Source organism: Eublepharis macularius, chromosome 7 (assembly GCF_028583425.1).
Source record: "Eublepharis macularius isolate TG4126 chromosome 7, MPM_Emac_v1.0, whole genome shotgun sequence".
Lineage (NCBI taxonomy): Eukaryota > Metazoa > Chordata > Lepidosauria > Squamata > Eublepharidae > Eublepharis > Eublepharis macularius.
Window position 1 is genome coordinate 66361752 of NC_072796.1, and position 27455 is coordinate 66389206.

Sequence of the window (27455 nt, forward strand, 5' to 3'; positions counted from 1 at the left end):
GATCAAGTAATTGCTAAAGTTAATGGGTCAAAATTTCAGATCAGTTCAAGTGCATATAAACCCATCACACTTTGATGAAAGTCTGATCCTATGCATAGTTACTTGGAGGTTGAAGTGCTTTCTCTGAGATAACATACCCTTCATGCCTAGAAGATTCCCAGAGTGTTTGCCATCTTGGATCACTTACAGCTTATTATGTCTGAGTGTGAACTCTACCATGGCGAGTAAACTCTTTCATTACTGTTTACATGATCTCTTAAAGAGATTTCATTCGAAAAGTCTTGATTTTTCTAATACCTGTCAATAACTTGCATCAACCTTCAGTTCTCACAATTTTTTTTACAAATATCAAGTGATTATGGTCTCATTATCCCAGGATAATGGGTCATATAAACTTCTCCTAATGGCTTTTAATGGATTGGATTGTCAACTGAAAGCACTGCATGTTCATCATTAACATCTGAACATATTAATGCAAAGTGAGCTGATCAAAATCATATGCAGAGTTAAATCACTTTAGACTTTATTTTTACTTGTGACATACAGTGCCTCTTCTTATCAGTTGCATCTGAAGAACAATTACAACATGTTTGATATTCTATTGCATCCCACAGATTGGATAGGGAAAAATACAATGAAAGCACAGTTTTCACATTGCTTACACACAGTTTACACAGCATCTGAGTGTACAAATAAGTCATATTCAATAATTTATAAAGTCATTTCACGTGATAATATTGGACTACATTTTAGCATCTCCATGCAAACCAGTACTTGCTTTGGCTCTTGAAAAGTTGGCATTATTCTTCAAAAATTTCCTCCTTCATGAATTTTTCATTTGAGACAGAAGGAGTGTGCAAATTGCATGGAAAACAAACTAAGCACTTATTATTTTTTAACATTTGATAACGGCAATAGTATTTCCATGACATTTTGTCAATAAAATAAAGGTCATATGGCGACGTTACCCACTGCAAGCTATATTAACCTTGGCGAATTTCAGTACTGACAGCATCACTGAAATCTAGTTTTAAGGTATTGTTTTCTTCTCATATAAATTCCACTTCATGTACCTGACTATCCCATGCATAATGAAAAAGGAAGTTTTTAACTTAGATCTAGGTTCAAAATTTTCATCCTTACAGGGTAACTACCATCTCTCCACAAACATTTGAACTTTCTGAGTAGAGTACATTAGAGACTATACGGCCCTATTCTCATGCAATATGACCTACTGCAGGCCTCTTCTATACAAAAACTATGCTCCCTCTGTTACCCATAGAAGAGTACATGACTCTCAAGGATCCCAAAATCTTTAACTGCCCAATCCATAGCCAATAATGTGTGCTCCATTTCACACTTCTGAGCATGTGTGTTGACCCATTCGTTTGGGAGGGGAGCTTTGCATATGTATGCAATACTTAAGTAGGCAGAATTGCCTTTTCCACTCAAATGACTAGAGAAACTATTGTACTTAGTACTACCTTATTCCATGGTGGTATAAATACTTAAAAAGTGAATATTGTTCCTGATATAGGGCCAATTCATTCTGACGTACAAAACGATTACAGGAATGTTAGAAAACACACTTCAAGATCCTTCTGCTGTGGCACATTGCCCATCTCTATACAAGTAGTGAGTTTATAAAGTTAAATAGTGTGATATTATTCAGTACAACATCAAGAACAATTTGCAGGAAGTCTTTAAAGCTGGCTGCTGTTCCTCTGTACAACAGCCTACACGTCTACATGCCAAAGAACTCATTCAAATAGGGATACAAATGTTGAAAGGTTCTCATCCGCTGGAACTCCGAACAGCAGCATCATTTTACATCTAACTAGATTTATACACGTGACATACATCAGATATTGGTATAAATAATCTGTAAGGCCTTTTTTTTAACCAAACCAGCAGAAGATTCCGAAGTTAAAAAGTACTTACTATTCAAATATTAACCAGGTGTCTGCTACAGTTTATCCACGTGTTACACTGAAAACCATAAAGTTACCACATTCACACTTCTGAAAAACTGATGCGAGTTTTCTTGGAATTGGCCCACAGAGCTCCTACATCCTTTAGAGAGACACATTTCACTTAACATTATATTCACATGAGAACAGCAGGGTTACTTGTCAGAGGTTTATAAGATGATCTCAAATAATTCAGTATTTTTTTAGAAAAAATACATAACCCTTCAGCAATAAAACTTCCCTTTCCCCAAATGCCAAGTTTTCATGGGGCTATTGATTGAAACAACATCCCTGAAACTATAGATTTTGAGAAATACTGAAGATAAACATTCTGTCTCTCCAATTACCTCTCTCTTTTTCAGAATGCTATAGTACTCAAATTCTTTATTAAAGTAGATGCACGACAAAGATGATTTAAGAATGTAACCTCAAATGCTCCAAGGGTACAGCCATGCTTTTTAAATATGTACCTCCAAAGCTGCCAAGTCATTATTATCCTTCCAGTTTCGTGACTGTAATGAAGTGATGGTAATTCAGATACTTCTGAAACTGCTCAAGAGTTGGAAACAGTAAGTCTGATATTTGAGAGAACTGGAGTTAGCAAAGTCCGCCTGCATATTCATCATCTTCCTCATTTTCATGAGAAGATGTTACTACTGATCCTTCTGCTTTGCCCTGTGGAGCTATTGGGGATTTCTTCTTTATGCCTCCTCCACGGACGCTCAGGGACAGAGCAAGCTTGGCATACTGGCAAAGTAAAAGAAGAAGAAATAGTAGTTTATGTCTTTTATCACCCTAACCAACTTAGTCTGAACTCAAGCATTTGCCATAAGCACCAGGATAGTTGGCTACCTACCAGCTTGAGCAATAACTAGTGTTCATCTCATTGGTACTCCCTGAGCTACCAAAGAGGAACAGGGAGCTATTTCCTCTGTACTACTTTTTTTTTTGGAGTTTTTTTAAATTAAATTTTTATTGAGCATTCAACAACATAGAAACGATATAAATGCATAACAAAGATGGAATTCTTACCTCTGTACTACTTATTGAAATAAAGTGTACATACTTCATAACTCTCTTTTATGTTAAAAACCAGATCAGCTACCAAAGTCCCCCCTTTCTTAATAATAACAACATCCGATTTATATACCGCACTTCAGGACAACTTAATGCCCACTCAGAGCGGTTTACAAAGTATGTCATTATTACAAAGTATGTCATTATTATTAGCATTCCACACCCTGGGAAACTCTTACAGGATGACTCGGCCCAACCCTACCTTCCTGAGTAGATATAAATTACCTGCCAACTTCTTTTCCACACTGTGACACTGAGAGATCTCTGTCTTTTGGTGCTACACCTCTGAAGAGGCCAGTCACAGCTGCTGGCGAAACATCAGGAACTACAAAGCCAAGACCACGGCTATACAGCCCAGAAAATCCACAACAACCATATGTCACTATTATATTGTCAAAGGCTTTCACGTCCAGAGAACATTAGTTGTTGTAGATTTTCCGGGATGTATGGCTGTGGTCTTGGCATTGTAGTTCCTGACGTTTCGCCAGCAGCTGTGACTGGCATCTTCAGAGGTGTAGCACTGAAAGACAGAATTCTCTCAGTGTCAATGTGTGGAGAAAATGTTAGCAGGTAATTTATATCTACTCAGGAAGGTGGGCTGAGTCATCCTGTAAGACCACGGGCCATACAGCCCAGAAAATCTACAACAACTAATATGTCATTATTATCCCCACAACAAAACACCATGTGAGGTGGGTGGGGCTGAGAGAGCTCCAGAGAGCCGTGACTAGCCCAAGGTCACCCAGCTGGCTTCAAGTGGAGGAGTGGGGAATCAAACCCGGCTCTCCAGATTAGAGTCCCGCGCTCTTAACCACTGCTCTCTTCTTACATTACTTGATGAAGCGATGACAAGAGTGACCTTCAACAGATATTATAGAGGTGGCAAACTCAGTACGGGAATGGCTATTTTCAGTAGCAACCCTGAATTTTGTATCAGGTCATTCCACCAATAGTCACTAAGACTGTATTTCACCAAAATGGAAATAATACTAGATACTAGAGATAATACTAGAGATAATACTTAAACCTTTGCCCTTCTAGGCAAAGGTTTGAGTATTATCTCTTGCTGTCATATATACCATGTACGCATATACCCTTTGATTTTGAAGCTTCTTAGCATTATTGAATTTGGTATCAACTAATCTTGTCAGACAGCTAACATGTACAATGGTACAAAGCAACTGCTCCCAAGAAAACTTTCTGTGGCATTATGACTCAAAAACAAAGAAACAAAAGTGAGATACGAAGATCTTTAGGAGGTGGTGTTGATGCTACACCACCAATCAAAGATGGCTTTGAGGCTCGGGCCAGGGTTTCTATGCAGAGTGGAAAATAGTATAGATATGGAAATACTAGAGCAGGGGGTCCCTCCACCATCCTTGTTGAGTCTGCTATCACTTTTGAATATTGACAAAGAACAGTGAACTCCACCACATAATGGATGAGATCAATCACAACATATTCCAGGGCCAGCATCCTCATATAACAGAGGCAGTTGCTTCTGAATGGTAGCTCCCTGCATACTGTCTTGAAATGTCCTGCTAGTTTAAACACAATTTGTTTCATTAACCAAGAATGACAATCATATGGAATCTTTGCTGTAACGATTGCTCAGAAGAAATCTTGTTTTTAAAAAATCTTCCTAAACAATGAAAGCTGTGGAAAATCCGTTCACTTACTGTGAATTTTGGATTGCAGCGATCTGGGTGAGGCAGTTTTAGACAGCTGGGATGTAGCAAAGCAGATTAATCCTAGGGTGGGGGCTCCCCTGAACTTTAACTGGTCACCATCTGTTGTAGGATTCTCCAACTAAAGGAAACATCAGCTGATGCCTCCAGATCTATATAGTACTGCCAGGTAAAGGAATGCATAGAATTCCAATAAGGGGTAAAGCTTGAGAGACAGGCTCCCTCTCCTCCGAATGGTCAGTTAGAACCAGTCTGAAGGCAGTCAGTTGTCGACTGACAGTTTCTTTTGGAGTCGGGGAGTCTAACAAGGAAAGTCAGACAGGTTCACCTTTAGAACGACGAGAGAAGACAACTTTTCCTTAAATGTAGTATTACTTTCCTGAGGAAGAATTGTATCTCAGAATTCAAAGTCTAAGTGTCAGCATAAGCTGAAGTACACTTTACGCAGACACCAGAGAACTGGGAGTGTGTTTTGGTGAGAGTGAATGGATTGTGGTTTGAGACTCCCTTTCAAGCCAAAAAGAAGAGGGCTTATATCTTCTGAGGAGAAGAAGATTAATTCTGGCCCAACTTCGAAGGGGGTTTGGCTCTGAAGGGTAAATGGTTTTAGACTACTCAGGAGACAGATGTAAACAAAAAGTGACCAACTGCAGAAAACCTGAACTGTCATAAGAAACTTCCTGAAGAAACATTGTTGCTGTACCTAAATTACTAAGTAAAACACCTCTCACAGTTAAGAACCAAGAATATATGAAAATAAGCTTCATGCCTGTTACACAAAGTGTATTCTGTAATACCAACAACATTTTACCTCTGTATTTCCATCCGTTGACTACACTTACTCAATCCCTGCTTGTTAAAGTTGTTATTTCTTTTTGAATGTTATACAGTCTCTAGTGCCATTTCAAAGAAAAAGGAAGAACACTTCTGCTTTTCCCCATCAAATTCCTGAGCTGGGCTAAAAAACCAAAATTATATTTGCATGTCTGGGTTGGACAAACAGGCTTTTAAAACCACAAATATTAACATGTTACTTGGGGTTACTCAGTCAAAGCAGGAAAACTGAATTTTGGTGGGAAAATCTACCTCACAGTGGGGAGAGTGAAGGGGGGAAGGACATCATACCAGCCATTTTGGAATGCTAAGTAAAAAAGGTAGGAGGAAAAAAAGACTGGGTACAAGCATACCTTCACTTCAAAGCACACAGCTCACCATTGATGAAAATCTAGGGAAGATGCCTGCTCATAGGCTTCTTGCAGGGGGAAATATCACTACAGCACCACCACTGTCTCAGCTGCCAACACCCTGGTCCATCCAGAAAAGCTTGGGCAACTAGGGAAGCTCTTGGCTGAAGTGGAGAGTCCCCACAGCTGCCTCCCTTCCCTCAGCACCTCACCCAAGGCAGGCTTGGGAGAACCTTGGTTGGGGGAGGAAAGCGACTCCGAGGGAGATGATTCACCATGACTCCAGGCAGTAGGGACAGCCCCAAGCCCTCCCTAACTAAGACTGGGGAAAGGGGGGGAGGTTGTAAAGCTTGAGATGGAGGCTAAGTGCAGATGAGACTGTAACAGTCTGCTGAATGAAAAAGCAGAAGTGGAATGTACATAAAGCCAAAGGGACACAAGTTACTCATATGAGCCAACCTTGAAAACACTCCAACAGAGGATAAAAATGGGTGGACAGTTGACAGGTTCCTTTATTGAAAGTGAAGTACAAGAAGGGGAGGGTTTTTTTGAAAAATACTGGTCATGGTGAATCTTCCCCAAAAGAAAATGATTAGATTATTGGAGAAGAAAAGAAACTTGTCACCTGTCCTAAGGACAAGCGAGGCTGCCTCTGATCAATGAAAAGCTAGACTGGAACGTTCAAGGATCAGACTTTCATCTCTGAAGTTCTCTAACTCAAACCTTCATGAGGCTTAAACATGAGGCTTGCTCTGTTTATCTCTGTCTTTGTCTAGCTTCTCATATCGTCCTCCAGCTTTGCTTCAGAAGGTTTTCACCTGGAAACTCCAGATGAAGAAAAAGGTAACTGTGTCAAGTGTTTTAGACTAAAGTGGAGATGTAGAAGAACTCAGGGGACTCAGCCTAGCTTTCAGCTGTATGGGCTGGAGGTGACAGAGAGCTTAGGCTATTACGTAATTTAATTTTTATGTTAACTGATATATTTCAACTCTCCACAGTGTTAAACTGGTCTGCCTGAAATGCATTAGAAATTTGCACATTTTTTCCACTGCCCATTTTCTGTCTCTCTCAATTGGAGTTAATGTTACGTTATTTGCTGGGTTGTGCGCTGTACTTAAAAAATAATTTTCATTTATTTTGATCAATTAATGAATCTGTACATAGTTCCCACTGGTCAGCATTGACCCAGCTGGCAAATAAGGACCCCTACTTTTATCAACTTACATCATTGTCCATGTACTTAAAGAGTGGCGAATTGCAGACATCAGATACTTGATCTTGATCTTGCTGATCGTACCCTTCTAGAAGCTGCTCTAGGGCTGCACAGTCTTCACTTTCCCTGAAACCTGGTATGCTGAAAAAAAAATGAAAAGGTTCACTCATTTTGTCAGCTTCCGTCAAATTTAAGAAACCAGATTTCCAAGCAGGGTACTGATAAGCAATGGAAGAACACAGAATCAAAGCTAATTCAGTGATCAATACAGCTTAATTTTTAAACCACCATTTAATTAGAGAGTTGTACAACATGATATTGGGGACAGATACACTTATCATTTCCCCAAACAGTGATTCAGAGAATGCCCTGCACTGGCAAACAACAGTGGCATAAAAACCTACAGAAACACAGGATCCGACTTAAAAGAGATCTTATGGAACATGTGTTGTTAAATTAAAAATCCATGAAGAAAATAAAGGTCTTACCTATAGCTTTCCCTGACACACTTCTCCGCAGCAACGTAGTCATTTCTGTGAAGATGAACTAAGACCTGAGCAATAGTTTTCTAAAAAATTAAGGAAATAATCACTCTCTAGCAACAAAGTGGTATTTTACTACTTTAATACAAAAATTACACAGCTAATAGCAAAATTGGGAAACTGTTTCCTTCTGAGAATGTAACTATTAAAACATTAAAAATAAGAGCATGATAGTACCAGACAGAGGTACTTTAGAGATTTAGTATGCTCTAAAATTGTTAAATATCTGGCATATTCATCTTTTCTGAAAGAGCAGAAGAGAAAGAAATGCAGTAAGCCTTCAACTGTCTGAACATAAACACACATTATAGGCATTCAAAGAAGGTGTCACAAGGGCTTTGTTGCTATCAAGACAAGAAGACACACTCCAAAATTTTTCTCCTTATGAAAACTTCATATTTGTAGATTATTTACTTATACCAATAGGCTACTTTTGCTTCTACGTGCAACTATGTAGCAGAGTTACAATTACACACTTTCAGCAGCAAACTTGTTTGTTTTGCACAACATGATTTTATCCCAATGCTACAGTGACAACATTTGCATTTGAAAAGGATAAGAAAATTAAAATGGTATCTGAAATCGCTCTCCAACAAGATCTGTAGGTATCATATGAGGTATGAAAGCAAAACATTCTTGTGCTAACACCACAGATATTCAGCACTTTCCAAGTCTACCAATTTTTACAATTCAGACGTTATATAATAAGCTTTTACCCCAAGCTTCTAAATGAAAATTTAAAACAAACTATAACTCTAAAAGGAAAAAACAGAACAGAACATAATGCAAAGCTTCCAACTGCTTGTGTGTGGAATTTGCAGATGTTCCAACATAAAATATTCTGAAGCATAATAATTAAGTGAAACATAATAATCCACACACACACACCGCTGCCCCCAAATCAGAAAACACAGCCAATAGACATTATACCTTGTAACATGTTGGATAGTTTTCAATATCTTTATAAATACTCTTCTCCTTCTGCAGCGAAGCTGTAGCTTCATCCAGCCTGAAAAACAAGAATACAATTGGCAATCCATACCAGCTTAGTCTTTCAAGCTACAGAAATCCAGAAAGAAACCCATTTCAACCAACTTTCATTTCAAACATTCAACAAAGCAAAAGTTATGAGCTCATTGCCTATGCCTATAACAACTGCTGAGCACATGAATACAATAGCAAGGCTAGTCTCATAAAAGATGTTTGTTTTTAACATAATTACATGAGCCCTGCACCACATAGGAAGTGATATCTTCCAGATGAATTTAAGAAATACTTTTATCTATGCAGTCCCTCATGCTAGCTCCAATCCAGTAATAGTAGCAATGTAACTTGTTCCTAAATCACAGCATCCAATGCAGTTATGCGTATGGAGAGATAAACATGTTCACCATTCTCTTTGGTTTCATTTTAACAATAAGAGAAACATCCACAATGAACTGTTCATGGGTCACATGCAGCCCACAAGGAGTAAGCCCTGCAGACCATGGCCCTGGTACCCATGAACTGCTCTTTCTAATTCCCCCTTGTGACATCCTCTGGGGCCAGGAGATACAGTTGCTATAGCAACTGCAATACCTTGGTACCATGGGGAGTCACCAATTTAAATGAGAAATAGGTGCTTCTCAATGGAACCAAAGTGCTGAGATTATTGCAACCATAGTGCCCCACCTGGTTTTGGATGTCTCCTCCTCCAAGACATACAGATCTCCCATTACAGATGGCTAGGACTCTGGGGTTGCTGGGAACTCACATTCTCTGTCACTAGTGATGTTGTAGTCACTAGCAAATTGATGCTCATGACATCTGAGCCACTATGCTCTCCACACCACACTCAAACAAGAAATCAATTGTAGGCGACAGTTTACAGGCAGATTCATAATTATAGATATTATAAGAATGTCATCTAGATAACATGCAAGAATATAGTGACTGGTGTCCTCTTCTTGTGCAAAAACCCACTTTAGCTGGTGATACTGTCAAAAAGATTCATTTTTCTAAAAAAAGTAAAAATGCATACCTCCGACCTCTGACCAGAAGTCTTGAAGCCTTTCCATACATTTCAACTGACTGTCGTAACCGTTCTTCATTCTAGAGAAGAAAATATATTAAACATTACTGCCTATATACTGGAGGTACCTTAGGTTGAGATACGGGTAGAGTTTTCTTATGATATCAAATCTGAGCTGCATTTATTTTGACATTTTGATTGTTAGCCTGGTCAAGAGCCTGCTAAGGGAAAGTTAGCATGGTTTTTGCAAAGAGAAGTTCTGCCTTGCCAGCCTTTGGCATTGTTTGGCACCTGGAACTTCAAAAGACTCCTGACAAAGCTTAGCAGTCCTCTTATGGATGAAAAATTGGTTAGGTGATGAGAAGCAGAAAGCAAGACTAAACACACAGTTCTCACAATGGAAGGAAGTGAGCAATCAATATGCTATTCAATTTGTTCATAAATGATTTTGAACTGTGTACAAACCGTGTAGAAGCCAAGTTTGCAGATGATATCAAATTATTCAGGATGGTTTAAACTAAGTCATTGTGAAGAACTTCAGGAGTATCTCTCCAAACAGGGTGAGTGAGCGAGAAAGTGGCAAATGAAGTTTAATATAGATACGTGAAAGGTAATGCACACTGAAGCCAAAAATTCTAGCTATATGCTGATGAGGTCCAGAATGAGTGGGAAAGAGATCTTGAATTTGTAGAACACTGCTCAACAAAAACATCAATTCAGTTATGTGGCAGCACTGAAAAAGGCAATCTTTGTATTAGGGATTATCAGACAAAGGAATTAAAATAAAACGGCCAATATTGTAATTTTGTAGTATAGATCTATAGTGTGATCTTATTTGGATTTTGCTGCAGTGATTTTATTTCTCTTGCTCTTTGGACTCTTCATTTTTCTTTTTCTCCTTCTTCAAAGACTGATACATTTCAATTAGATTGATTCTGGCCGGGGGTGAGGGTGGGGGTGTCATGGACTTTGTCTTTAATATTATATAATCTTGAACAAAGTAGGCCTGAGAATTTGCTTTTTAGTTTTGCAAGCATTTACTGCTTCAGCACCATTCTCATTATCCCAACCTTGAGAAAGATAGTTTATGAATAAATGGTTTTATGCCCAGACTATATCTAAGAATGACCTGAGCAAGCAGGACACTGTATGAAATAAGTATTCTTTTGGAAAGTGTTGTTTTCTATTCAGAGGTGTCTTACATCATGCCTTGATAAAAAACAAAATAGATGTTTTAATAAAGTAATATGAGATGTACGTAATTGGGCCTATATAATTACTATGTAAGTGCCAAGTCATAGCTGTCATATGGTGAACCCATAGGATTTTCAAGACTAGCGACATTCAGAGGTGGTTTGCCATTGCCTGCCTCTGCATAGCAACCTTAGACTCTCTTGGTAGTCTCTCACCTATTGGTCCATCAATAGCAACTAGCCACAGTGAATAAAGTGAACCTCCATATTCAGAGGCAATAAGCCTCTGAAACCCAATGCTCGAAAGCGACATCAACTGAGGGCCTTGGTATCTAAGCCCCACTTGTTGCCCTTCCACTAGCTGGCCACTGAGTGAAACAGGATGCCAGACCAGATGGACTGTTGGTATGATCCAGCAGGACTCTTCTTATGCTCTTATGACTGCTGAAGTATGGCGCCACTGGCACCCATTTTCTTCTGACCTGAGGTTTAGGTTTTGCAGTTCACACCAAAGCTTGCACTATACAAGTAAATGAAGTTGTGATGATAGAAATGGAGAGAATCATGTAAAGGTGTAGGGATGTGATAGATACGTATCCAGATGTGGCTACACCTCAAAGCTCTCACCCCTGCCTAACATGGCCCAACTGCTATAATTCACATTTTAAACATTTTTTACTTTTTCTGTCAAGCTTGCTTTCATGAGAAACATTTATTACAGTTTTAGAAGACTTACTTCAAATACTGATGCTGTCTGTTGATATAGCTGAATTGCCTTGCTTGGATTTATATTTTCTATTACCCTGAAATAAAGTTTCAACACTTTTATTAATTTAATAGTTTAAAAAGCTAACAAACTAATGGAATCAGAGTTCTTTTTTAGTTAGGAAGCTTTGAAAAATATCCAATCCCAGCATACTTACTTTCCAGCCCGATCTAAAGCGATAGCTGCTGTGTCAGGTGTCCCATTCTCCAGGTACATCATACTGGCTTTCTCTATCAATTCTACCGCTTCATAATGTTTTTGCATTTCCTGTAGGAAAAAAGAAGAAGGTCCAAGTATGTCAGAACCAGTGATAAAACCTGAAATGACTAGATATCTCAATGCTGTCACAATATGAAGCATTTAAGACAATTAAAGTTTTGCTAATTCCTATAAACAAAAAAAGAGGATGCAAACCTTTAAAAGGATGAAGGAATTACAGTAGCAAAATTCACTGAACTACAAAGTCTACAAAAGAAAGGAACTGAATTTGGGCAGCTTCACAATCCACTTGGACTATCACTTAATGGTTTACAGCTACATGTGAACTAAGTCCTCCGAAAAATATGACGTATGAGAAGACACTAAACAGCTATCGGTGGAGTTTGTTCTGTGATGGATCATTCACACACGTAAACCATTACTACCACACATTTGTGAATCAGTCCTGTAACACTGAAAAAGAAAGATATATTTGTGTAGTGGGTTAGCAAACAATTTGTTTTTAAGGTGAGAGGAAAAACAAGGAAGAACTCCTCTAGTACAAATGCTGTTGCTCTATAAGGATAGATTTATATATAATACATGTGCCTTTTGTACTTCTAAATAAAAATTGACAGCAAGCAGCCTTGATAGCAGCCATTAAAATCAGCAGGCTTACCTATAAGTAAGCTTGCTTAGGAATGACTACAAGAGTGTTCAAGTATTTTATATATCATTAATTAGGATGGCTTGAATACAGATATTTTGGGGTTACTAATGCAGGGATCAGATAGTCATTTAATTGTTCACAGGATATGTGGCACAGTAGTCTAAAAGCGAAAAAAATACTAATATAAACTCTAAAAATAAACATTACAAAAATATGGCAATTTAGATGTGATAGTTTTTAAATAAAATCACAGTTCAATACAGACAAATTTGTTTAAGCCTCCTAAAATCAAAAGGATTAAGCACATTAAATTCTATATTTGTTAATGGTTAATGAATCTCCAATTACTGCATGTCAATACTAAAATGCAAGACGAATATTACATAGACAAACACCCCATATTTAGTTTTACCCAAATGTCTTCTTATAGGTAGTTTGAATGGAATTGGCCAATACCTTTAACATCATACCAGCTTGTTCATAAGCCCTGAAAGAAAAATACATCAGCAATGAATTTAAACTAAAGAAGCATATCAGTGCTAAAGAACAGAGGACAATTTACAGAAATAGGACTAACTAAGCCTTATTTATTTATGCCAAAGAGTAAAGACTCCGGTAGCACCCTTAAGACTAACCAACTTTATTGTAGTACTAGAAACAAAGCCCATTGTGGGGAAAAATACAATGGGCTCTAGAAAGAGGAGGGCGGGCAGGCAGGCATTCCCTCCTCCTCCATCTCTGATCCCGGCCGGATGAAGGCAGAGGGGTCGGGCATGGCCACCTCCTCTGCACTTGATCCCAGCTGAGTGAAGGGAAGCGAGCATTGCCCCCTGCTCCATTCCTGATCCCAGCTGGGTGAAGGGGCGGGCCTTGCTGCCTGCTCCATGCCTGATCCCGGCTGGGTGAAGTAGAGGTGGACATTGCCACCTGCCCTGCTCCTGATTTCAGCTGAATGAAGAAGGGACGGGCTTTGCCTCCTACTCTGCACCTGATTCCATCTGGGTGAATGGAAGGCAGACATTGCATTCTGCTCCACGCCTGCTCCAGGCTGGGTGAAGGGGGAGGGCATTGCCTCATGCTCTGCTCCTGATCTCTGCTGGGTGAAGTTGCAGATGGGTATTACCACCTGCTCTGTGCCTGATTCAGGTTAGATGAAGGGGGATGGGCATTGCCTCATGCTCTGCTCCTGAACCCAGCCTGGTGAAGGGGGCGGGCATTGCCACCTGTTCCGCTCCTGATCCTGGCTGGTTAAAGGGGGGGGGGGAAACATTGCCTCCTGCTCCAGGTCTGATCTTAGCTGGGTGAAGGCAGGGGCGGGCATTGCCACCTGCTCCACTCCTGATCTTGACCAGGTGAAGGGGGGAGAGGGCATTGAGACGTGCTTTGCTCCTGATCTGAGCTGGGTGAAGAGGGGATGGTCATTTCCACCTGCTCTGCTCCTGACCCCAGCTGGGTGAATGTGGGGGGGGGCATTGCCACCTTCTCCCCTCCTGATCCCAGCTGGGTGAAGGGCAGGTGGGCATTGCCACCTTCTCCTTTCCTGATCCCAACTGGGTGAAGGTGGGGGACAAGCATTACCACCTGCTTTGCTCCTCATCCCAGCTGTGTGAAGGAGCGAGGTGGGTGTTGCCACCTACTATGCTCCTGATTCCAGCCGAGTGAAGGTTGGGGGGCGGGCATTGCTCCCTCTCTGCTCCTCATCCCAGCTGAGTGAAGGTGGGGGGTGGGCATTGCAACCTACTCCACTCCTCATCCCAGCTGGGTGAAGTCGGGGAGCAGGCATTGCCACCTGCTCTGCCCGATTCCAGCTGGGTGAAGGCAGGGCGGGGGAAGCATTGCTGCCTGCTCCACTTCTGATCCTGGCGTGCGCTTTCTGTCATGGCATGCTCTCTGGAGATCTGGCTGCCTCATCTGGCTTCCCTCCACACCACTGCCCTCTGGTGATGCACCAGGGTAGGAAGTGAGTTGTCTTGAATACGCTTAGCCTTTTATATAGTCAGATAAGCTTTCGAGAACCACAGCTCTCTCTGTCAGATGCCTGTGGTTCTCGAAAGCTTATGCTCCAGTAAAGTTGGTTAGTCTTAAAGGTGCTACTGGACTCTTTACTATTTTGCTACTACAGACTAACATGGCTAACTCCTCTGGATCTTATTTATGCTAATGCATCTTGGAGGGGTTTCATGTTATAATATGCAACAAAAAAGCAACTTCACAAGTGATGAGTGCTTCTGTTTCCTACTGCCAATGGTTTTATTACATGCATGAAGAGATGTGGGCAGCTCATACATCTGCCCAATGGGATCTCCACAACTCACCCTTCCCAAGCAGAAGCTTTTTGCTCTTCTGCCTCATTTTGCAACACGTTACAGAGTTTTCAAAAGTATTCCCAAGTAAGCATCAACTCAACTCTGAATGGACTTTGCTTTTGCTCAGTGATGTCTGCTCATAGACAAATTCAACCGCCTACCTAATTCCCTAACAACGAGAGGGGTTTACAAAGCAGCAGCTAGTTAATAAAAACAATGGTAGCAAACAGGTAACAGATTTTTAAAAGGTGATTATTTTTACAACTAATGTATTTTTCAAGAACAATTTCTACATCCTCCCCACTTAACTTCTTGAAAAACAAAGTAGGAAACCATTTGGCAGACCCCTACCTATAAATACTATATTTAGCTCCATACTATCATGATTTCTTTTTTTTTTGGCTAAGGATCTGATGGGAGCATACATGGCCAAAACATATGAGAACATATGAGATAATCATATGAGCTAAGTTAGGGTGAGAGATATTGAGATATTGGAGCCATACTGATTTTCTATCAGAGGAATTTTACTTTCCTGCCTCCCCCCTCCCACTGCAGCCTGATGACCACCACAAAATGCAGTTGCTGGAGGGCAGAGTCCCTAAGGAACAACTGAAGGGAGGTCTGTAGAAGAAAGGATGGATTTGCAGAAATGTCTTAGTGCAAAACCTAACCCATTTACTGTCCCAAAGACACCCTTAAGCTTTGTAGCCGAGTGGAGGTTTGCAGTGAGGTCTCCTTTGCCTAAATTCAATAGTCTATAACTAGATTACCACATTTAAAGTACAGGGGTAACTAAGCTAACTGTTTAGGGGCCTCCAGATGTTACAAATGTATGAAAAGAATGCCCCTTTAGTGACATGGGTAAAAAAAACAAACATGGGACATAAGAAACTTTTACAGAATAATAAGATATTAGAACTACAGGAAACCTTACAAGATTGCAACTTTCACAATCTTCACTGGAAACTAATGTATAAATTTAATTTCTTGTAATGTTTGATTATGCTTTGATGAGGTCAGTTGAATGGTTCCCTGTATAAGCCTATTTCATGACTATTTCATTACTCCACTCGACATCAACATTTGGTACATGTCACATGTACAGGAAAACTTAGCAAATGATGACAGAATTCATACTTACTTGGCAGCATGGAAGAGACTGGACGTAAATAATTCAAAGTCAAGGATACAAATTAAATATAACCGGTCTTAATTGAGTGCTTTAATTGCACTCAGAAAAAATACATATCTACATGTGTTACTAACAAGTCTGAAATATATTTCACTGGTGATTTTCTCCTTTCCACCATCCACAGTCCTGAGAACTTCATGACTATCTCTGCCAGTGACTCCTTTTGCAACATGACAAGCTGATTTTGAGACCTGAGGGAAGACAGGTGATATTTAAAAAGTCAAAATCCCCACTGGTCAAGTACAAGTTTGACCTTCAAGACACTCTTGGAAGAGTGGCCATGGACTATAAGGCAAGGAGAAATTATACTCTAACCAGCCTCACAAACATGATAGAGGGGAACCACATCAAGTGTTTCACTAAATTCTTGAATAGCAAACACTCAAATCCTTTCCCCCAAACATATAAATGAACTCCTCTGATAAGCATATTTCTTAAGGAGCAATACACACAAATCCCCAACTAAATAGTGCCTACATACAGTGGTGGAGCAAGAGCATTCCTGCTTGTGATACCCACAACACATGCCTGACTCGCATCTGGGTCCACCATACACTTTGTACATAACGTTGGAAGAACAGATCTTACATAGATGGGGTCTGACACACACAGGTATGATCCATGCAATCACTAATTCTTGCACAACCTGGAGTCCCTGTAGATTCCATGCTCTTAGCCCAATGTTATTTTTAATATGCTGATGCTTGGCAGGGACCAAGACCTCACTACACTCAAGAGGTAAATCTCCTAATACAACTGGTAATAGAAAAGCCAAAGCTCAAGGAGATAAAAAAGGGGTCACAGTGAAACTCCCTGTGCAACATATATAGAATGTTAATCTCAATCTTCTATTTCACATACTCAATTTCCATTCCAATTTCTTACATACATACATGTGTGACTTATTGTATGTAAGAAATTAGAATGGAAATTGAGTACGTGAAATAGAAGATTGAAATTAACATTCTATATATGTTGCACAGGGTGTTTCACTGTAACCCCTTTTTTTATCTCCTTGAGCTTCGGCTTTTCTATTACCAGGGACCAAGACCTTACAGGCATAGGCAATGGACAGGCTGGCTAGATGCATGCATGCAATCCAAATTGGGCCAAATGCAAGGAGTGAGGATTTTGACACTTAATGATGACCCAGCTCAAGTTTTCATGTGCATGCAAGTCCTTTCCCCAGTGTATAGAATTCAATTGTTGAAACATTTATCCAAACCATCCCTAATTTTTGAATACATATAGTATCAACCCAACTTCAATTAATTTTTCAGTTCTTTAAGACTGGGAACAATAAATTAAAAGATACGCTTTATTGTTTTCATGGGAGGCAGCTTCTCTCAAATATGCTTCCTTTGCCTGATCAAACTGTTTGGCATTTTTGAAAGCAACAGCTGCAAAGAAATAAGAAAAAAGAAAACAATTGCATTGGGTATTCTTCGTACACTTAAAATGTCTTGTTATCAGTTCACTGCATCTTAATAATAACATTCACAAGGTAACTTTAAAGGCATTTTCTATTTTTACTAGATCAAAGTGCTTTTTACCCAGTTTCCTGTAAATTTATTACAACTCAATTAATTATACAAATATCTGATTTCTTAACAGCCTTAATGAAATATGCTGGCTGTGCAAGTATGTGTGCTGGTGCACATGTGTGTACACACACACATGGAAAAAGTACAAAACAAGGCAACCCAGATAATTAAAAAGTTAGAGCATCTTTCTTACGAGGAAAGGCTGAAGAGTCCAGGACTTTTCAGTCTAGAAAAGAGACAACTAAGGGGAAACATGATAGAAGTTTATAAAACTATGCATGGATGGAGAAAGTGAAAAGAGAAAGAGCTTTATTTCTCTATCCCATAATAGTAGAACTTAGGGGTACCAAATCAAGTTGATAGCCAATAAGTTCAGAATAGACAATGGAAATACTTCTCAACAAGTAATTAAATTGTGGAATTCACTTCTAGTAAACACTAGCATTTAAAAAGGTATTAGACAGATTCATAGAAGATATGTTCACCAACAGCTAATAAACATGGTGACTAAAGGGAACCCTCCATAATCAGACACAGTAAATCTCTGAATACCTGTAACAGGAGGTGACATCAGGGGAAGGCCTGGGCCTCTGTGCTCTGCCTGCTGGCCATAGTATAAAAAAGGATGCTAAAACAGACAGACCACTGGCCTGACCCAGCAAGACATTTCTAATGTTCATATAGCAATATAAAGTGATTTGAAAGCTTTCTGCAGAAAACATCTGTTAATTGTTATGACTGTATGAAAGGGACAACAGATTTAAGTGCCATCAAAGTCCTCCACAACTCTGACTGATGAGGAAGACCAGATATAACACCAAGACTTCTACCACTACCATGCAATTTAATTTCATATATCTTTTTGTCTATGGTACTTTGCAAAGTAATCTCCAGTTTTGCAAATATGAATGTTAAATTGTGTCTTATTTGGGTCCACATGAAATGAAAGCTTTCAGAGATGCATTAGTGCTGCCTATGTAGTTCTCTGTTGATTGTTTTTTCTCTAGGAAATCTTTATAAAATACGTCCACTCAGCAAGATCAAACGTAGCGTCCTTCACCTGTCAATTTCCACCATCTGTCTTTGTTTAGAACATTAAAACAAGGTGCTGAAATTCAATCATCTTAAGTATGCAACTTATTTTTGGCTTTCCACCCACTCTAATAATGCTCTCCTTCTCCCTAGATGGAAAACCAGAAGATAGCAATATGGCATCTGCTAGCCTCTGGCAAGAATAATATAAACCACCAGAAGCTACAAGGGAGGGGAAACAAATCCATTTGCAACTATACTTTTCAACTTAAAGAAAAACTCTTCTCTGAGTTTTACGTATTTTCAACTTTTAAGACAGTGAATAGTATCATACACCAACACTTCATAATGAATCCTAAAACAAGAAGCATGCGCTATGTGAAATGGGACTGGATCCAGACTAAATATTCTGTCAGTGAAACATAATTTTCCTGTCTCCCCACCCCCACCCTGCAGCCCTCTGATCTCCATGAAATGCTGCTTCTGAGGGATAGGAGACCTTGATGAATGTTATGTGGATGGTTGGCCTCTTACATTCCATCCCCACTCAATTATGTTGTAGACAACAACTGTGTGAATCTAGTAATTGCAATATTCATGAAAATTAGATGCCTCAAGAAAGCCACACCACACATTCAAGGATACAAAAGCACATGCCTATGCTTTACAATACATACCAGCCTTTGAATATTCAGTTGCTGCACTATCATAGTCTGGTTTCCATTTTAAAAATCCAGTTTTAAGACTGAAATGCAAAATAAATCCAACAATTAATAATAATAGTCTACTATCAACACTGGTGGGAGCTCATATGACAAACTCCATAAACTTGGCAGCTGTTCTTAAAGTCCATACCGAAAGAAATGTTGTTAGCTTTTAAGGTGCTGCTGGATTTTATTTTATTTTGCTGATCTTAATGAAGCATTGTATATTTGAAAACTTTCTGGAAAAAAATGAGAACCATTAACTCTCTATTAGAAACTCGTAGCTTCTCACACAGAGAAAACTACATTCCCAAGCAGGAGCAGATGTAGATGATTTGGGGGGGGGGTTCCCAATTCAGATAATATTTTCACCATGATTTCAATAACTGGCCTTTAGCAAGACACTGTTCCCCTGCTTCAAGCTCCCATCTGCAATGTGGGCATAACACTGGCCTACCTTCCTGTTATAAGGAAGCATTATATAAACGATAAATAACACACAAGGAGCTTTAACTCCTGGGAAGAAAAGGGGCTCTAGTGTCTAGGTTGAACTGATGGTCTGTTCGAGGCTGCAGTACCGCCTGATCTGCTCTTCCCACCCATTATTATACCTGCACCAATACTAAGCCCAAATCCACCCCACCCCACCCCCAGGGAGGATTAACGGGCCTCTTAAAGGTTCCAGCCGACCCGTCACACCTCCAATACAACGGGAATTCTGGGAGTTGTAGTTCTTGGAGAAGGAGGGTATACTCGGTTGCTTACGTGAAAGGACCCAACTTTTGCTCCAGGGCAGAGACGGGCCAGACAACTGCCTCCCTCCCACCTGACGCTGCGCAGCCAGCCAGCGGCCCAGCTCCCCCGCCTCTGCCTTTCCCACGTTACAGAGGCCGTATTAGAGGAGCTCTGTTCTTTCCCGAAGGGGTGATAAAGCACTGCCCGTTGTCCCTGCGCCACTTCTTCCCCTTCCCAGCCCCCTGGCCCCGGCCATCTCACTCAGCCTCGCCCACTCACTATTTCTCCGCTTTAGCGATGTGCTCCAAGCCTTCGTTGATTTTCTGGGCAGCCATGTCGCCTGACAAGAATCGCAGCAGCCCAACTAGCCACTGCGTCAGCTGAGTACGGAAAGCCGCCGTGGCCAAGCCTATGCACAAAGCGAAGTTCGGGGGGGGGCGACGACTTTTGCCTGAGAACTGCGCGTGCGCAAACATGTTATGTGGCTGCTATAATAGACCACTTTGTTGTCTGCAAAACTGGCAGTGCAATCCAAGGTGGAGTTACAGATTTCACTGGTTTCGGATTACAACAGCGGCCCTTTTCAGGACACGTGTGAAGGCAGTGGATATAACTCCTGTAAAGGAAATGTTACAAATAGATTGGTTGCCTGAGTTGCTAAATTTGCCTAATAAAATGACCAGACACAATGCAGCTACCGTTCCTAAACTTTTAACGGTTGTGCAAAAGAGTAACCGTATGCAAAGGGATGTACAAAACGAATGACAGGATTGCCCATTGGAAATAATGGGAGAGGCTTGAATGCCCATAGGAAATAATGGGAAACTGGAATGCCCATTGACTTGCATGGGCTCCATTGAAACACATTAGAGCAAAAAAAAGAGGTGCAAAGAAAACGTGGAATGGATTTTGAAGGAAAGTGTCTGGGCTCAGATAACCTGTTCTGGGACTGGATAGACAGGCCCCAGACTGGAATGACGGCCCCTGGGTGTGCCAGAAGGGCTCGGGGACTGGAATGACAGGCCCCTGACTGGAATGACGGGCCCTGGGTGTGCCAAAAGGGCTCTGGGACTGGAATGACAGGCCCCATGCTGGAATGAAGGGTCCTGGGTGTGCCAGAAGGGCTCTGGGACTGGAACGACAGGCTCTGTGCTGGAATGACGGTCCCTGGGTGTGACAGAAGGGCTCAGGGACTGGAATGACAGGCCCCAGACAGGAATGACGGGCCCTGGGTGTGCCAGAAAGGCTCGGGGACTGGAATGACAGGCCCCTGACTGGAATGACGGCCCCTGGGTGGGCCAGAAGGGCTCTGGGACTGGAATGACAGGCCCCTGACTGGAATGACAACCCCTGGGTGTGACAGATGGGCTCTGGGACTGGAATGAAAGGCTCTATGCTGGAATGACGGGCCCTGGGTGTGACAGAAGGGCTCTGGGACTGGAATGACAGGCCCCATGCTGGAATGACGGCCTCTGGGGGAGCCGGAAGGGCTCTGGGACTGGAATGAAAGGCTCTATGCTGGAATGACGGCCCCTGGGTGTGCCAGAAGGGCTCTGGGACTGGAATGACAGGCCCCAGACTGGAATGACGGCCCCTGGGTGTGCCAGAAGGGCTCGGGGACTGGAATGACAGGCCCCTGACTGGAATGACGGGCCCTGGGTGTGCCAGAAGGGCTCTGGGACTGGAATGACAGGCCCCATGCTGGAATGACGACCCCTGGGTGTGCCAGAAGGGCTCTGGGACTGGAACGACAGGCTCTGTGCTGGAATGACGGTCCCTGGGTTTGACAGAAGGGCTCAGGGACTGGAATGACAGGCCCCTGACAGGAATGATGGGACCTGGGTGTGCCAGAAGGGCTCGGGGACTGGAATGACAGGCCCCTGACTGGAATGACAGCCCCTGGGTGGGCCAGAAGGGCTCTGGGACTGGAATGACAGGCCCCTGACTGGAATGACGACCCCTGGGTGTGACAGATGGGCTCTGGGACTGGAATGAAAGGCTCTATGCTGGAATGACGGGCCCTGGGTGTGACAGAAGGGCTCGGGGACTGGAATAACAGGCCCCATGCTGGAATGACGGCCTCTGGGGGTGCCAGAAGGACTCTGGGACTGGAATGACAGGCCCCTGACTGGAATGACGGCCCCTGGGTGTGCCAAAAAGGCTCGGGGACTGGAATGACAGGCCCCTGACTGGAATGACGGGCCCTGGGTGTGCCAGAAGGGCTCGGGGACTGGAATGACAGGCCCCATGCTGGAATGACGACCCCTGGGTGTGCCAGAAGGGCTCTGGGACTGGAATGACAGGCCCATGACAGGAATGACGGGCCCTGGGTGTGCCAGAAGGGCTCGGGGACTGGAATGACAGGCCCCTGACTGGAATGACGACCCCTGGGTGTGACAGATGGGCTCTGGGACTGGAATGACAGGCTCTATGCTGGAATGACGGACCCTGGGTGTGACAGAAGGGCTCTGGGACTGGAATGACAGGCCCCATGCTGGAATGACGGCCTCTGGGGGTGCCGGAAGGGCTCTGGGACTGGAATGACAGGCCCCTGACTGGAATGACGACCCCTGGGTGTGCCAGATGGGCTCTGGGACTGGAATGACAGGCTCTATGCTGGAATGACGGGCCCTGGGTGTGACAGAAGGGCTCGGGGACTGGAATAACAGGCCCCATGCTGGAATGACGGCCTCTGGGGGTGCCAGAAGGGCTCTGGGACTGGAATGACAGGACCCTGACTGGAATGACGGCCCCTGGGTGTGCCAGAAGGGCTCGGGGACTGGAATGACAGGCCCCTGACTGGAATGACGGGCCCTGGGTGTGCCAGAAGGGCTCTGGGACTGGAACGACAGGCTCTGTGCTGGAATGACGGTCCCTGGGTGTGACAGAAGGGCTCAGGGACTGGAATGACAGGCCCATGACAGGAATCACGGGCCCTGGGTGTGCCAGAAGGGCTCTCTGACTGGAATGACAGGCCCCTGACTGGAATAAAGGCCCCTGGGTGTGCCAGAAGGGCTCGGGGACTGGAATGACAGGCCCCTGGGTGGGCGCAGAAGGGCTCTGGGACTGGAATGACAGGCCCCTGACTGGAATGACGACCCCTGGGTGTGACAGAAGGGCTCTGGGACTGGAATGACAGGCCCCATGCTGGAATGACGGCCTCTGGGGGTGCCGGAAGGGCTCTGGGACTGGAATGACAGGCCCCTGACTGGAATGACGACCCCTGGGTGTGACAGATGGGCTCTGGGACTGGAATGACAGGCCCCATGCTGGAATGATGGCCTCTGGGGGTGCCGGAAGGGCTCTGGGACTGGAATGACAGGCCCCTGACTGGAATGACGGGCCCTGGGTGTGACAGAAGGGCTCGGGGACTGGAATGACAGGCCCCATGCTGGAATGACGGCCTCTGGGGGTGCCAGAAGGGCTCTGGGACTGGAATGACAGGCCCCTGACTGGAATGATGGTCCCTGGGTGTGACAGAAGGGCTTGGGGACTGGATTGACAGGCCCCATGGTGGAATGACGGCCTCTGGGTGTGCCAGAAGGGCTCTGGGACTGGAATGACAGGCCCCTGACTGGAATAAAGGCCCCTGGGTGTGCCAGAAGGGCTCGGGGACTGGAATGACAGGCCCCTGACTGGAATGACAGGCCCTGGGTGTGCCAGAAGGCCTCGGGGACTGGAATGACAGGCCCGTGACTGGAATGACGGCCCCTGGGTGTGCCAGAAGGGCTCGGGGACTGGAATGACAGGCCCATGACTGGAATGACGGGCCCTGGGTGTGCCAGAAGGGCTCGGGGACTGGAATGACAGGCCCCAGACTGGAATAAAGGCCCCCCAGGTGTGCCAGAAGGGCGCTGGGACTGGAATGACAGGCCCCTGGCTGGAATGACGGCCCCTGGGTGTGACAGAAGGGCTCGGGGACTGGAATGACAGGCCCCAGACTGGAATGACGGCACCTGGGTGTGCCAGAAGGACTCGGGGACTGGATTGACAGGCCCCATGCTGGAATTATGGCCCCTGGGTGTTCCAGAAGGGCTAGGGGACTGGAATGACAGGCCCCTGACTGGAATGACGGGCCCTGGGTGTGCCAGAAGGGCTCGGGGACTGGAATGACAGGCCCCTGACTGGAATGACGGGCCCTCGGTGTGCCAGAAGGGCTCTGGGACTGGAATGACAGGCCCCAGACTGGAATGACGACACCTGGGTGTGCCAGAAGAGCTTGGGGACTGGATTGACAGGCCCCATGCTGGAATGACGGCCCCTGGGTGTGCCAGAAGGGCTCTGGGACTGGAATGACAGGCCCCTGACTGGAATGAAGGGCCCTGGGTGTGCCAGAAGGGCTCTGGGACTGGAATGACAGGCCCCTGACTGGAATGAAGGGCCCTGGGTGTGAGAGAAGGGCTCGGGGACTGGAATGACAGGCCCATGACAGGAATGACGGCCCCTGGGTGTGCCAGAAGGGCTCTGGGACTGGAATGACAGGCCCCTGACTGGAATGATGGGCCCTCGGTGTGCCAGAAGGGCTCGGGGACTGGAATGACAGGCCCCTTCCTGGAATGACGGCCCCTGGGTGTGCCAGAAGGGCTCGGGGACTGGAATGACAGGCCCCTGCCTGGAATGACGGGCCCTGGGTGTGCCAGAAGGGCTCGGGGACTGGAATGACAGGCCCCTGCCTGGAATGACGGCCCCTGGGTGCGCCAGAAGTGCTCGGGGACTGGAATGACAGGCCCCTGACTGGAATGACGGCCCCTGGGTGGGCCAGAAGGGCTCTGGGACTGGAATGACAGGCCCCTGACTGGAATGACGGGCCCTGGGTGTGACAGAAGGGCTCTGGTACTGGAATGACAGGCTCTATGCTGGAATGACGGACCCTGGGTGTGCCAGAAGGGCTCTGGGACTGGAATAACAGGCCCCTGACTGGAATGACGGCCCGTGGGTGCGATAAATTATGTCTTGGCTCCTTGCTAATGCTATTTCTTTAAACTTGAAAATATTTGCCGTATGGTACTCTATCGTATCAGGACAAGCTTTACTGTATAAACTCAAGATTACCTCCACTGACCTATCAAAATCTGCACAAAAAAGTTAACTCATTCAGCCCCTACTCCTCATAAAGGAACTAATTCCAGTAAGAAACAACTGAGCAACAAAATGGAAAGCATTCCAGAGTCAAGAAATTGTTTTTTTTCCCATTTCCTTGCAAGCCGTATAAGTGGGGAAGGGGGGAAACGATGCAAACTTAAAAAAAAAAAACCAGTTTAATATGTCACTAGCAGTTTGTGCTACCCAGCAGTATTGAGGTTCGGGTGGGGGGGACATTTTCTCTTGCTCCCAATAAAGACAGGCCCTTGATTTTGCACTTTTGTTCAACAGGCCCAAATGAGTTCACTTTCCACAGGGTCTCTCAGAGGCTGTACATATATCATGTTTTTTGATTTAGCATTTGGTATGAAAATTGCTTTCTTATTAATTTGAGTTCAATAGTTTTTGTTATCAACATTATATTGCCTTTTCAATGGGTGGTGGGTAGGGGGTGAAGTTTTGTTATTTTATACTAGAAACAGAGCCAGTTGTGCAAATAAATACAATGGGCTCTAGAAAGCTGGGGCTGCGGAGGGCTGGTGGGAAGTTGTGGTTAGAAAGGGCTGGCAGGTGGGGGGCAAGGTGGGTCTGGGGAGAGGTGAGAAGCAGGAGGGGTCTGGGGAGGGATGGCAGGTACGGAGGCAATGGAGGTTTGGGGAGGTCTGAGAGTCAGTTGGGGTGTGGAAAGGAAAGGCAGGTAGGGAGGCAATGGGTGTTTGGGAAGGGGTCAGAGGCAGGTGGGGTGTGGAAAGGAAATGCATGGAGGGAGGCAATGGGTGTTTGGGAAGGGGTCAGAGGCAGGTGGGGGTGGGGAGAGTAATGGCAGTTAGGGAGGCAATGGGGTTTTGGGGAGGGCTGAGAGCCAGGTGAAGTGTGGAGGGGAAAGGCAGGTAGGTAGGCAATGGGGTTTTGGGAAGGGCTGAGAGCCAGGTGAGGTGTGGAGGGGAAAGGCAGGTAGGGAGGCAATGGGGTTTTCGGGAGGGGTCAGAGGCAGGTGGGGTGTGGAAAGGAAAGGCAGGGAGGGAGGCAATGGGGGTTTGGATCGGAGAGCAGAGTGCCGTGGCTCCAGAGGCCTTGCAGGGCGGTGGCACTCCGCTCATGCCGCCTTTCCCCGGGCCCAAGGAGAGTGGAGAACTGCTGCCCTGCGAGGCCCCAGGAACCGTGTGCACTGCTCTCCTCGAACCCGGGTCGAGACGCCACAAGAGGAGCACCGCTGCCATGCAAGGCCCCGGGTCTTTGCAGAGTGGCGTGCCTGGCTCCGGCAGGGCTGACATGGCAGCGGGTGCTTTGCCCTCGTCCTGTCCCTGCTGAAAGCAGTGTGGCGCGGTTCTGGCAGGGGTCAGAGGGCAGCAGGCTTCTCTCCTGCCACGGCTCCTCTGAGGCTTTCTGACACGCCGCCCTTGCTGCCCTTCCTGCGCCACCGCGGGAAGGGCTGAGAGGGGCACCGCTGTGGTGCAAGGTCTGAGCGGAGTGCTGCTGCCGTACAAAGCCCCGGATCTTTGCAGAGTGGCACACCTGGCTCCGGCAGAGCTGACGCGGCAGCGAGCACTTCGCCCTCGCCCTGTCACCCCGTCCCTTCCAAAAGCGGTGCGGCTTGGCTCCAGCATGGATCAGAGGGTGGCGGGCTTCTCTCCCGCCGTTGCTCCCCCAGGGCTTGCCGACGCGCCGCCCTTCCCGTGCCGCTGCCACCGCCCTCCGAACGGGCTGCGAAACCTGCGGCATCGAGCGGCACACTCCAGAAGCGGCCTGCCTGGTGCACTTACTGATGCATCGGAAACCCGCTAAGGGAATTATAAAGTAGGACTAGCAACAAAGCCCGTTGTGGGGGGAAAAAACCAACAGGCTCTAGAAAGGGCAGGGCAGGCGGGGCAGGCATTACCTCGTCCGCCCTGTGCTGCACCCCCTTCGCAGTCACGCAGTGCCCGCTCGGAGTTCAACACGGGGAGAATCTGCGTGTGGATTTGGAGCGACGCGCGTTCTCGGCCTGGGGCAGCGCAGGCAGCAAGAGCTTCGAAGTGGGCGGGACAGGGTAAAAGCCGGAACGAGACGGAACAGGCCGGAAGGGGCACAAAAGAAATGCCAGTGCCACAAAAAAGAGGGGGATGTGTTAGAGACACTCCAGAGCAATATTTTAGAAATGAAAACTCTGGACTGGCACCCTTTAATTAACCCATTCCATGCCAAAAAGCTCCTGGAACAGCACAAAACAGCCCGGAACGGGCACTAAAGAAATGCCAGTGCCACAAAAAACAGTGGGATGTGTGTTAGAGACACTACAGAACAATATTTTAGAAATAAAAACTCTGGACTGCTCCGCTTTTATTAACCCGTTCCATGCCAAAAAG

At 44.8% G+C, this 27455-nt stretch overlaps 1 protein-coding gene across 2 annotated transcripts; it reads right to left on the reverse strand.

Annotated features, from left to right (window-relative positions):
* Positions 1-506: 506 nt before the first annotated feature.
* Positions 507-27001, reverse strand: NAPG (NSF attachment protein gamma). 2 transcript variants are annotated; one of them, XM_054985715.1, is made up of 12 exons: positions 26990-27001; positions 19267-19334; positions 17329-17413; positions 15963-15980; positions 12969-12999; positions 11802-11911; positions 11615-11681; positions 9695-9765; positions 8605-8683; positions 7621-7700; positions 7144-7273; positions 507-2717 (listed from the first exon to the last, which is right to left on the reverse strand). In XM_054985715.1, exons 5-12 carry the CDS (start codon positions 12978-12980, stop codon positions 2568-2570), a joined length of 699 nt encoding a protein of 232 aa, XP_054841690.1. In that variant the 5' UTR covers positions 12981-12999; positions 15963-15980; positions 17329-17413; positions 19267-19334; positions 26990-27001; the 3' UTR covers positions 507-2567. The 2 variants fall into 2 exon arrangements, with proteins under 2 accessions (XP_054841690.1, XP_054841689.1); XM_054985714.1 differs by lacking the exon at positions 26990-27001 and adding an exon at positions 20308-20398.
* Positions 27002-27455: the final 454 nt, after the last annotated feature.